General features: G+C 33.2%; 1 protein-coding gene across 2 annotated transcripts in view; it reads right to left on the bottom strand.

Moving 5' to 3' along the window:
* Nucleotides 1-9658, bottom strand: part of LOC130047149 (telomeric repeat-binding factor 1-like) — a 24321-nt gene extending 14663 nt beyond the window's left edge. The window contains exons 1-5 of one of the 2 annotated variants that reach the window (XR_008796191.1): nt 9443-9628; nt 5936-6165; nt 4193-4306; nt 2442-2585; nt 557-618 (exon numbers count right to left, since the gene is read on the bottom strand). Coding sequence is in view for 1 of the 2 variants with exons in the window: in XM_056141566.1 (XP_055997541.1) it covers nt 557-618; nt 2442-2585; nt 4193-4306; nt 5936-6165; nt 9443-9566 (674 nt within the window). In the remaining variant the exon portion in view is untranslated. Of the gene's footprint in view, nt 1-556; nt 619-2441; nt 2586-4192; nt 4307-5935; nt 6166-9442 lie in introns of both variants that reach the window. The other variant, XM_056141566.1, reaches the window with a different exon arrangement.
* Nucleotides 9659-13291: the final 3633 nt, after the last annotated feature.

The raw sequence follows: 13291 nt of genomic DNA, 5'->3' as shown, positions 1-13291 counted from the left end.
TAGCAAATCACCAAATTCTAGACCTGCAGAAAAAACGCACTTTACGGTATTCACTGCCTGGTCAGATTCCACAATACTGCACACTGCAAACTACACAATATAATTCAAGAGGCCCACAAAGCTCACCTAAATCATAAGTCTTGGTATGAATCTTACAGACTTTGAACCCTTAAACACATGCCAGTGGATGCCATAGTTTCAATCAACAGTTCAAGAGAAAATAACATTTGTGTATACTTGTTCAAGAGAGAATATCATTTGTGAATACATGTACTTGTTCAAGAGACAGTATCATTTGTGTACACTAGTTCAAAAGAGAATAACATTTGTGTACACTAGTTCAAAAGAGAATAACATTTGTGTACATTAGTTCAAAAGAGAATAACATTTGTGTACACTAGTTCAAAAGAGAATAATTTGTGTATACTTGTACAAGAGAGAATATCATTTGTGTATACTTGTTTAAGAGAGAATATCATTTGTGAAGTGTATACTTGTTAAAGAGAAAAAACCATTCATGTAAACTTGTTCAAGAGAGGAAATCCTTCTTGTATACTTGTCCTGATATTTGTCCGGCCTCAGTTCTGTTCTCTCTGGTTTCCATTGTCTTTCTGCCATCTGGAAAAAAATATAAAATTGACTGAATAAGGTACTATTGGTATGTTTATTTACCCTAACTAAGTCATTGTATGTATAACTAAGTCATTATATGTATAATTAAGTCATTATATGTATAACTAGGTCATTATATGTATAACTAAGTCATTATATGTATAACTAAGTCATTGTATGTACATGTATAACTAAGTCATTATATGTATAACTAAGTCATTATATGTATAACTAAGTAATTGTATGTATAACTAAGTCATTATATGTATAACTAAGTCATTGTATGTATAACTAAGTAATTGTATGTATAACTAAGTCATTATATGTATAACTAAGTCATTGTATGTATAACTAAGTCATTATATGTATAACTAAGTCATTGTATGTATAACTAAGTCATTACAGTCAAACCTGTATTAAGAGACTGTCCAACAGAGAATGGAAAAAAGGTCACATATGACAGGTGGTCTCTTAATACAGGTTGCCTATTTTCCGCAGTTAATTGATAAAATTTCGCAAATAATTTGTACAATGGAGAAAATGACTACATGTATTTGGAATTTATCATTAAGAATATCAAGTACAATTTAAATAGTTGTAAAATAAAATTAATAATACACTGTAGTTAAAAATCTGAGAATACAATGCGTTGTATCATAATTTATTATTCATCAAAAATTACATTTATCTGTTTAAGAATGATAAATATGCATTTCATATTTACATGAGATTTAAATCTCATTTATGAACTGCATGTCAATTTTCTAAAACTTATAAACACTTTTTTGTAATACAGTGTAAACAAAAAATACAGTGCTTGTGGTAAGAAAGCAAATGGTGAAGTGTTGCGTCTCCTTTTGTACAATACATGCTGGAAATATGTTATTCAATTTGAGAAACATTAAATAAATCACAATATCCATTGTACATGTACAGCAAATCTTTTAAGCTTTGAACTAATGCAGGCAACTGTCTTGAACTCGGACGTGTCAAATACTCAGGACATGTCGAAGTGAGCCGCTAGTTCCGGTCATTATTCTGGAAACCTCAAGTATCTCATGCAGGAAAACTACGAATACTCCGTTTAAAATTTCAGTCTGAAGCACAATATTTACTTGATTTATATCGCAATCGGGCAAATTTTTCACATAATGGTATAACAAGTGGTAGATTTTCATTTCTGATCTAGCGTGCCCAGTACATCTTAAAGCATGTCGAAATTCACACCTTCAAATACACCGGCCTTGATTCCCTGATCCTTCATTTTGTTAAATAAACAACAACTTGGGTTTTATTAATTAACCACACACGACCCTGCATGTTGACAGATTGAGTATAATAATTAATTCAGAGGGCCTACTAAACAAGTTCACCGCCAAACTATGCGTTATAAAACGAAAGTGTTAGGGGCGATTATTCCCAGAATAGTCGTGCGTTTGAAAACGAAAGTGTTAGGGGCGTTAATTCCCAGAATAGTCGGCTCAACCAAAATCGAAAGTAGTAATCGCGGTATAACTGAAAAATGTACAGTCGTTAAATAGAAGTAACATTGTACATAAGGATGTTGGTATATTGTGTCTACATTACACACAAGGATGTTTATATATTGATTTAGCAAAGTATCTTTGTGATTCAAGCTAAAATTATGAACGACACTTGAGATTATTTTTCGAAAACAAATCCTATTTATGGTATATTTCTGTATGTTATGGCCCAACCATTGCCAAAAAACAAAACTATGAGAGGAATGAAATGACAGATAGACAGAAAGCAGCAACACTTTAATGACTAGGAGATAAAACAAATCTGTTAAAAAACCTAACATTTACCTGTAATAATACTGGTTCCTCTGCTTTAATGAACTGTTGCAGAAACTTCTGTGCTCTGGATAAGAAGAGCTGGTATTTCTGTGAATTCAGTGTGCTGTGTTGGGGGTTTTGGGATTTTAGTAGCTTCAGGATTTCTTGGTTGTTCTGGAAAAAATATAAACATTTGATGACATGATTGACTTATTCCTCAATATTTGTACTGAAATGAATTCAAAATTACCTGATAATGATAATTAAACAGTGGTGGAGTGGAAGGGATCAAATAGAAGTATGTACCAGATTTCAGATGCAAAATGTTGAAAACTGTATCCAAATTTCCCTTTTCAGAATGACATTTCAAAAATGACAAAATAAAAAATGATAGTCCATCAACATAATTATACATATGTTTGTTCTCTAATAATTAAGTACATTAGCTGATCGAACCGAAACAAAAGACAGTCATTCTGCCAAGTTTCACAGAGAACACAAAGCCACTGGTTCTGAACAGTGTACATGAAAATTTACACCAATGATAGTCCCTAATAACAAACTGATTTATAAAAATACTTCACACATTCAGAATTACAGCCAGCACTGACAGTTAGTGAGCCATTATCTTTGTTAATCTACCTCAATCTTATTCAAGTAAAATTTCACAATAACATTGTTTTGCAACACTTTTATGGAGAGACTTATTTATTTATTAATATCACAAATTTTACAAGACTGTCAACTAACACATCATCGTACCACTTTCCTCCCACACTGATTAACTCGCCCAAAGATTACTGAAACGATAATTCCCATAATATTTTGTTATTTCATTGTGAAGGCTATATAAACATTATTGTATCATTGTGAAGGCTATATAAACATTATTGTATCATTGTGAAGGCTATGTAAATATTATTGTATCATTGTGAAGGCTATGTAAACATTATTAATTCATTGTGAAGGCTATGTAAACATTATTAATTCATTGTGAAGGCTATGTAAACATTATTAATTCATTGTGAAGGCTATGTAACATTATTAATTCATTGTGAAGGCTATGTAACATTATTAATTCATTGTGAAGGCTATGTAAACATTATTAATTCATTGTGAAGGCTATGTAAACATTATTAATTCATTGTGAAGGCTATGTAACATTATTAATTCATTGTGAAGGCTATGTAAACATTATTAATTCATTGTGAAGGCTATGTAAACATTGTTAATTCATTGTGAAGGCTATGTAACATTATTAATTCATTGTGAAGGATATGTAAACATTAATTCATTGTGAAGGCTATGTAAACATTATTAATTCATTGTGAAGGCTATGTAACATTATTAATTCATTGTGAAGGCTATGTAAACATTATTGTATCATTGTGAAGGCTATGTAAACATTATTGTATCATTGTGAAGGCTATGTAACATTATTAATTCATTGTGAGGGCTCTGTAAACATTGTTAATTCATTGTGAAGGCTATGTAACATTATTGTATCATTGTGAAGGCTATGTAAACATTATTGTATCATTGTGAAGGCTATGTAACATTATTAATTCATTGTGAAGGCTATGTAAACATTATTGTATCATTGTGAAGGCTATGTAACATTATTAATTCATTGTGAAGGCTATGTAAACATTGTTAATTCATTGTGAAGGCTATGTAAACATTATTTTATCTTTGTATCTTCTAAATGCCATCATGGTCATTGTTCAAAATATGAAAGCATGCATTATTTCAAAACTTCTCTGCAAGTGCAAAAGATCCACCTCTTTGTTTTCTGATCGTGTTCTCGCTTGTTCGACAGTGCTGGATGAAAACTGACGATTGTAAACCTCTTCTGCTGCTTCAAAATTGTCATCCCTACAGCAAACATACACCGCCTGAAATCAATCAACACAAAATTGTCATCCCTACAGCAAACATACACCGCCTCAAATAAATTAACACAAAATTATCATATCTACACAAATGTACACCGTCTGAAATCAATCAACACAATAATAGCATATCTATACAAACATACACAGCCTGAAATCTGAATCAACACAAAAATATCATATTTATACAAATATACACAGCCTGAAATCAATCAACATAAAAATATCATATCTATACAAATATACACAGCCTGAAATCAATCAACACAAAAATATCATATTTATACAAATATACACAGCCTGAAATCAATCAACATAAAAATATCATATCTATACAAATATACACAGCCTGAAATCAATCAACACAAAAATATCATATTTATACAAATATACACAGCCTGAAATCAATCAACATAAAAATATCATATCTATACAAATATACACAGCCTGAAATCAATCAACACAAAAATATCATATTTATACAAATATACACAGCCTGAAATCAATCCAACATAAAAATATCATATCTATACAAATATACACAGCCTGAAATCAATCAACACAAAAATATCATATTTATACAAATATACACAGCCTGAAATCAATCCAACATAAAAATATCATATCTACAGCAAACATACACAGCCTGAAATCAATCAACACAAAAATATCATATCTATACAAACATACACAGTCTGAAATCAATCAACACAAAAAAGTATATGTCAAACACATAATCCTACAACAAAAGCACATGATTAAACCTTGCCCTTAATAAGGGTGATATTATCTATCTACAGGAAACATTAATTGCCAATAGGTAATATTATAAATGTTACCCTACACTAGTGATGGGCAATTGGAAAAAAATCATAATGGATTATCGGTAATAATCGGCTGTTCATAATCAATTAATAATCAATTATAATCAAAATTATTTTTTCTTAAATGAAATAAATATCAAGAAGTTAACATATTAAGATTTAAGTTCAAATTTTTAGAAAAACTTTATTTAAGAATTTTTTTTATGAATGTTTATTCTATTTTCTCTATTAACAAAGTAGAAAATAAGAATTTAAGATATTTTCACTTCTTTGTATTTTTAAATCCTATTCCTGTTAATAATTAATTTTACAAATTGTCTGTACTGTTTGTGTTTTTCTGGTTATAGTAAAACCCCACAATATTCTCTATATCCTGTTATTAGCCTGACCATATATTCAATCATGTCGGTAAAAAATATAAACAAGGCATGGATACCTGCGATGTTTTAAACTTTCATCACTACTTTAAAACTCTTTGCTTGTGGTTTTCGGTAATGAAATAAAGGTTTTCCCAGTATTTATTTTTGTCAGAGATGTCAGCGACATTTGTTTAGTAATTGATTAGTAACATCAAAGAGCTCCCAATGACCGACAATTGATCATCGGCGACAATCGGCCCATCACTACATGCGATATTCATACATCAAGAACTGGAATGAAAATGTATGGCACCAAATATCCATTCTGTTGTATGTAGATGTTTCTCCAAGTGATTCAAAGTTCATGGTCATACACCTGAAGTTTGAGTTAATCCAATAGATCCCGACCTTCCTTTTGATTTGATCTATAGTGTACACTGTTATTATACCTGAAGTTTGAGTTCATCCAATAGATCCCGACCTTCCTTTAGGAGAGGCTCCTCCATATCTGTCAGCAAGATCTTCAGAACGTCCGCAGCATCCTCCAGGACGGTCAGCTTGCTGTCTTCTGTGTACTTCATCTCGTACACCTCGCCGTCCACCAGGCGACAGATCAGGGACAGGATGTAGATCTGTCGTAGGTCCTTCTCTTCCTCAAACAACTTCTGAGCAACAATCCCTAAAATAACAGTAATATAATTATCTACAAAATAACAGTAATGTAATTATCTACAATATAACAGTAATGTAATTATCTACAAAATAACAGTAATATAATTATCTACCAAATAACAGTAATGTAATTATCTACAAAATAACAGTAATGTAATTATCTACAAAATAACAGTAATGTAATTATCTACAAAATAACAGTAATGTAATTATCTACAAAATACCAGTAATGTAATTATCTACAAAATAACAGTAATATGACTATCTACAAAATAACAGTAATGTAATTATCTACAAAATAACAGTAATATAATTATCTACCAAATAACAGTAATGTAATTATCTACTAAATAACAGTAATGTAATTATCTACTAAATAACAGTAATGTAATTATCTACCAAATAACAGTAATATGACAATCTACAAAATAATAGTAATGTAATTATCTACCAAATAGCAGTAATGTAATTATCTACTAAATAACAGTAATGTAATTATCTACCAAATAACAGTAATGTAATTATCTACTAAATAACAGTAATATGACAATCTACAAAATAATAGTAATGTAATTATCTACAAAATAACAGTAATGTAATTATCTACAAAGTAATAGTAATGTAATTATCTACAAAATAACAGTAATGTGATTATCTACAAAATAACAGTAATGTAATTATCTACAAAATAACAGTAATGTAATTATCTACAAAATAACAGTAATGTAATTATCTACAAAATAGCAGTAATGTAATTATAAGACTGTTATAAAAGTGGGGCCGATAGACAAAAAATCCGGATACAAGACAGAGTGTCCGATGAAAAAAATAAGCATCAGTTGCCACTTTCTCCCTTTCTCACTTTTAAAAACAAATTTTGAAATTAAAAGAATTTGAAACCTTGTAAATTTGTGTAAATCAGAATGTTTTCCCCAATGATAAAAAGATATGCTTTCCTAATCTGTGTCATTATTTATGATGTTGATTTCACCCCGGCACTGACAGAACTGTTACATGTCATGTAAAGATAAACTACAGCGTTTTGGCAGACCTTACTCTTTTGGTATCTGAGTGGTGAAAATACTAAATTCCAACAGAGTAGTGATTGGGTCTGTTGGATAAAGATCCACAGGTTCTGCACATCACTCGGATGCCAGTGCTTTCGAAGGTCTTCTGGTACTTACTAGACATTTGGTCCAGTATTGGTTGAGATATTACTGGACCAAATCACATTTTACCAGACCAAAATTTTAGAGGCAAACTAATCCCCTATTGTGGCCCCACCCTACCCTTGGGGCCATGATTTTGACAAACTTGAATTTACACTATATCAGGAATCTTACAATTTCATGTAAATTTGCACTTTCTGGCCCAGTGGTTCTTGAAAAAAAGATTTTTACAGATGTTCCCTATATGTATTCCCATGTAAAACTTTGATCCCTATTGTCGCCCTACCCTACCCCCGGGGGCCATGATTTTCACAAACTTGAAATTTGAATCTGCACTATCTCAGGAAGCTTTCATGTTTGAATTTTCTGGCCCAGAATGGCATCAGCGACGAACTTTATTAGCCCAAGCATTTCAGATTCGTCAGTGGAGTAAACTTCTCCAATCCATGTTTAACACCAGTGTTATGAAATACACATGGTTTTTTTTTAAACTTGAGCAATTCACGTAACTCAAATTCAAATTGTTCAATCAAACGTGCCCATGTGGTTCAAGTACTTCTTGATCAGAGTGTAGTTTAAACGCTTTATTTACCTGTTATTTATTACCTAATTCAAACGCTTCAAAGACGTCTAGTTTCACGGGATATTTCTCAATTGTTTTATCACCCTCTCGGAGGAACTGAAGATGATTGCAAGCTTGATAAATATTTTGAGTTAAACGTGAACATGTTTTCTGTTTGCAATGACTAAAGAACAGAATAAATTTTTATACATGTTGCTAAAAATTGAAAATTTATCAAATCATGTATTTCATTCAAAAAAACATTATCGGACACTTTGTCCGGCCAACAACTGATATTGATCAGACCAAAACAAAAATTACCAGACATTTGCCAATGTCCAACAGGGCTCGAAATTAACACATGCCCGTCAGTCTGTGACTGGTTAAAAGTCTGGCGGACTGACTGACATTTGTTTCAGTCAGTCCGATGGGACTGGTTAATTTTCTAAAGCATCATTTTGGAAAATATACTTATGCAATTTTATACACACATTTGGCATGCTTCGGTCTCTAGATATAACAGACGAACCTGATTGGTAAATAGAAATTCCCTATTTAAGTGTTACAATATTTTCTGAGGCATATTGAGTTCAATTTCATTCTAATAACATTAACAAAATATATATATCTTTAATTATTTCTGGAAAACTCTGTTGGACTGGTAAATTTTTCTGCGGACTGGTTGAAATTATACCCCATCAGTCCGGTTAGACGGGAGACTTTAAAAGTAAGCTTCAAGCCCTGTCCAACGGATCTTCGGAATCACTGGGATGCCGTATTTGTTATTTTTGGTATGCGTAAAATCTAAACCGAACCGAAATCCAGATTCGAAGAACCACACAGCCCCAAATTATTTTCCTTTCGTGCAATAAATCACATTATACACCACATTTAATTGTTTTAATTTTATTTGATAAATTATTTGAGTTTGTTACAGTTGTTTGATATTCCATAAAATTAATTCTATTGGAAAAAGCTCAGTCTGGTAAAATTTGTATTTTCACCACACCATTTCTCCTGTAAAAACTATAGACTTTCGCGTAGACTGTGTCCATCATGTTATCTTCTGATTATTTCCCCAGATTAACCTGGTTTATGGTTTGGTAAAATAACCACACCCATAGCAGCAATTTTTGTGCAAAAGCCACCCACCATAGAATCAATATCCCACCAGCGTGATCCACCCACAGATTTTTATGAACTGCCTTCCCCTGGTACCCCATATGTTTAGATGGAACACCCCTAACATGTTTCAGTAAAATAAAATGTTTTACCTACCTACCCTACGTGATTTTTTTGGGGGAAGGGGTAATTTGGCCTGATTTACTTTCAATTGCATTTTCAATTTCATAACGATCTGGATCAAATTTGAACAAAATATCCAAGTTCTCACAAAGTTATATAAGAATGATTTTTACAAATATTGGATCTGCTTCTTATCCCCTCCCCTTTCTTCTTGGGTTTTTTTCTTTTCTTTATTCCCCCTTTATATACGTTTTAGTTGGATGGAGACGCTACAAAATGAATGAAATGAAAAAGCAGGCAGTGTTTACATTGTATGAGATCCCTGTTATTCATGCGGTCAACGGTTCCGTACTCCACAAAATCCTTCCATATCATCGAAAGCGTAAACTCTAAAATCCAGCGGTTTACAATCTGTCGATTCTCTTCCATCATGTTAGCATCGCAAATATTGTTTTGGCATTCAAAAAAATGGAAATTCTCGCGGGAAACTTTCACACCTCGGAATTTGTTAAAACCGGAACCATCTGATCGAAAATTTCCGAATAGATAAAACGGCAGTAACACAATAAAAAGCAGTCCGGTCATTTTAAATGGGCCAAAAGTAGCTGGTCAAAACCCTTGACAAAGATGGGTCATTCCGTTTGGGGAAAAAATACATTTTAACAGTTTTTTTGATAACTTTAAAAATGAAAACCCAAAACAACTGCCGTATACAGCCAGAAAACAAAGTGCACGCAAGTACGGCAGAGGGACTGGGGGTCACCCTGAGGCCTCCAGTGAAGGCGGCGTTCATTGTGTCTCCGTCCTGGTGGGGGCAGAGGGGGCAAAGCACCAAGAAGCTCTTGAAGGAATTTACCAATGAAATCACATATTTTCGTGCTTTAAAAAAAGGGTTTCTTGTCCATTTCCAAAACAGAACGAATTCCACAAAATTATTTTCTCAAGTGTTTTATAATACTAACTCACCGTTTATACTTGGACTGACCACAGGGGCTTCTTATCCATTTTGTTCTCTCTCTCTCTCTCTCTCTCTCTCTCTCTCTCTCTCTCTCCCACCCACCCCGATGAAACCTGTATTAAAAAGTGAGAAAATCCTAGAAGAGAATACAAACATGTTATCTAAAAAGATTAATCGCAAGCACCCAATGCCAGATGTAGGTATAATCAAGATAAGTCAATTTACACAAAATAAATTACATTGGATTAATTTGAGGATTTAAAAATAGTCTTTCCTGTTAATTTCTTTTGATACACTTTGTATTTACCGAGCTGGGAACAATCTGTCCCCACACATAGAAAGTGTTCCTTCCACTGACCCATCAAACTGATGCAGCGGGGAAACGAACGGTACACGCCTCTCAATGCAGGCCTGGAGAAAATTAGAATATTTCATAGGATTTTTAAAATCAATAACATTTAGCTGCGATCCTATAGAAATTTGACATCCTGCAGTAAATTAAGATACTCTATCCGGAGATAACCGGAGTTCAGATATAAATACGGTGTAGTTCACATGCCTCCCAATATATGTTTATCGGAACAAATTGAATCCATCTAAAATTGGGCTCTTCTAGTTATACGTCCTTTGATTGGACCTCTACCAAGTAGCCCGGGAATCCACGCAACTGACAAATATCTCTCCGATACACGGATAAAATTTTTAATACCAGTGCTGTACATAAATATACTTTACCGCAATGGCACATTGCACGACGTCACAATGAAAATTACGTCATGACGAAGGTCATGACGTACATATATACAGTCCTTTTGTGGTTGGAAATGTCAAAATATTGTTTTGTGAGCAAACGAACTCTGGTGAGAGTTGATGTTGAGACTGTCGGTCTGGTGAAAAATGTATAAGAGGTCAATATGCACTTAATGATATATACATATTATTTTTGTATAAAAGGGTTGTGTTTACAAAATTTGTCACAAATTGATCTGTTTATTAATGCTTTTTTCCTGATATATTTCTATGGCCCTACTTAACACAACTGCGCCGATACACGGACAAATATCTCTCCCATACACGGACAAATATCTCTCTCCGATACACGGACAAATATCTCTCTCCGATACACTGACAAATATCTCCCCGATACACGGACAAATATCTCTCTCCGATACACGGACAAATATCTCCCCGATACACGGACAAATATCTCTCTCCGATACACTGACAAATATCTCCCCGATACACGGACAAATATCTATCCGATACACGGACAAATATCTCCCCGATACACAAATAAATATCTCCCCGATACACGGACAAATATCACCCCGATACACGGACAATTATCTCCCCGATACATGGACAAATATCTCCCCGATACACGGACAAATATCTCTCCCATACACGGACAAATATCTCTCTCCGATACACGGACAAATATTTCTCTCCGATACACGGACAAATATCTCCCCGATACACAAATAAATATCTCCCTGATACACGGACAAATATCTCCCCGATACACAAATAAATATCTCCCCGATACACGGACAAATATCTCTCCCATACACGGACATCTCTCACGGACAAATATCTTCCGATACACGGACAAATATCTCCCCGATACACAGACAAATATCTCTACGATACACGGACAAATATCTCCCCGATACACGGACAAATATATCGCCGACACACGGACAAACATCTCTCCGATACACAGACAAATATCTCCCCGATACACGGACAAATATCTCCCCGATGCACAGACAAATATCTCCCCGATACACAGATAAATATCTCCCCGATACACGGACAAATATTTATCCAATACACGGACAAATATCTCTCCCATACACGGACATCTCTCACGGATAAATATCTGTCCGATACACGGACAAATATCTCCCCGATACACAGACAAATATCTCCCCGATACACAGATAAATATCTCCCCGATACACGGACAAATATTTATCCAATAAACGGACAAATATCTCCCTGAAACTTAATTTTCAAGGAAATGGAAAACACGAGTCATCGTCTCCACTGTCTCCTTCCAAATACCAGGGACAATTTGCAAAAAGCTTACTCTGCCAAAATTCAAAACTAACCGATATTAATACTATGTATCCTGATGTATTCAAAACCAAACCTAAACATTTCTAATTAATCAAATTATTCAATATCATTATTTCATTTTCTTATTTCCTTAAATCTTTATTTTTTCGGTACTTTATTTTATTTGTCATGTTTACTTAAATAAATTTTGATAAAATTTATCACAATACTTTAGAAATCAAATCATGTGTATTGTATATTCAATTTCATGGTATGATTATATATATTATTTATGTACATGTTACTATATTTAGTTTTAACATGTATACAAATGTACATTCAATCTTGTGGTTACCAACCAATATACTTATCTATCTGTCTACACGAAAAAATAATTTCTGTTACCCCTCCCCCCTTTATTTTGGACCAAAAAGGGTCCCTTTTGGCAGATGGAATGCGAAACGTTACTAATACTAGTTGCTGATGGTCAAAACAACATAAGGCTTAGAAGTTTTAATTTACCATAATTTAATTGTGAGGAACAAAGTACACATTTTTTTTAGTACAAATATTTTTTTTTTTTTTTTGGACAAAGTACAAATGATACTAATTATACAATACACGGTCGGTATTCAGTTCTCTAATGGCTCTCATCGGGACGGAAAGACCAGTCACATGCGCTGACGTTCCAACACGCTGTGTCCATTCTGTCATTCATGATCACGGTTTTCTCCTAATAATTCAATGCAGGTTAAATTGTTATAAATGTCAGATATCATAATGCTAGTCTTTGTTCGTCCTATTACAACCATGTATTTCCTTGGGACACGTCACAAAAAATTCACAAATATTTGCAAAATTATTCGATCACAGTGTGATTTTGTTTTTTAATTAAACAGTATTTTATTATGCATAATACATAAAAGGATTGGACAACAAGCGCTGCCTATATAAACCCTCGCCATAATGTGATCTTGTCGATTGATACTTCAGTAACACGGAAATTACAGAGAGGACCCCCAGTTTTTATTCTCCGTGACATTTATGTATAATCACGTTGTTGTCTTATAAAAAGGACTGCTATAGGCATGTGTTTCTAACAGAACCGTTAATTAATATTGTAGGTTGAAATAAAAAA

Source organism: Ostrea edulis, chromosome 6 (assembly GCF_947568905.1).
Source record: "Ostrea edulis chromosome 6, xbOstEdul1.1, whole genome shotgun sequence".
Lineage (NCBI taxonomy): Eukaryota > Metazoa > Mollusca > Bivalvia > Ostreida > Ostreidae > Ostrea > Ostrea edulis.
The sequence above is the reverse complement of the archived record's forward strand: the minus strand, read 5'-3'. Positions and strand labels throughout refer to the sequence as shown.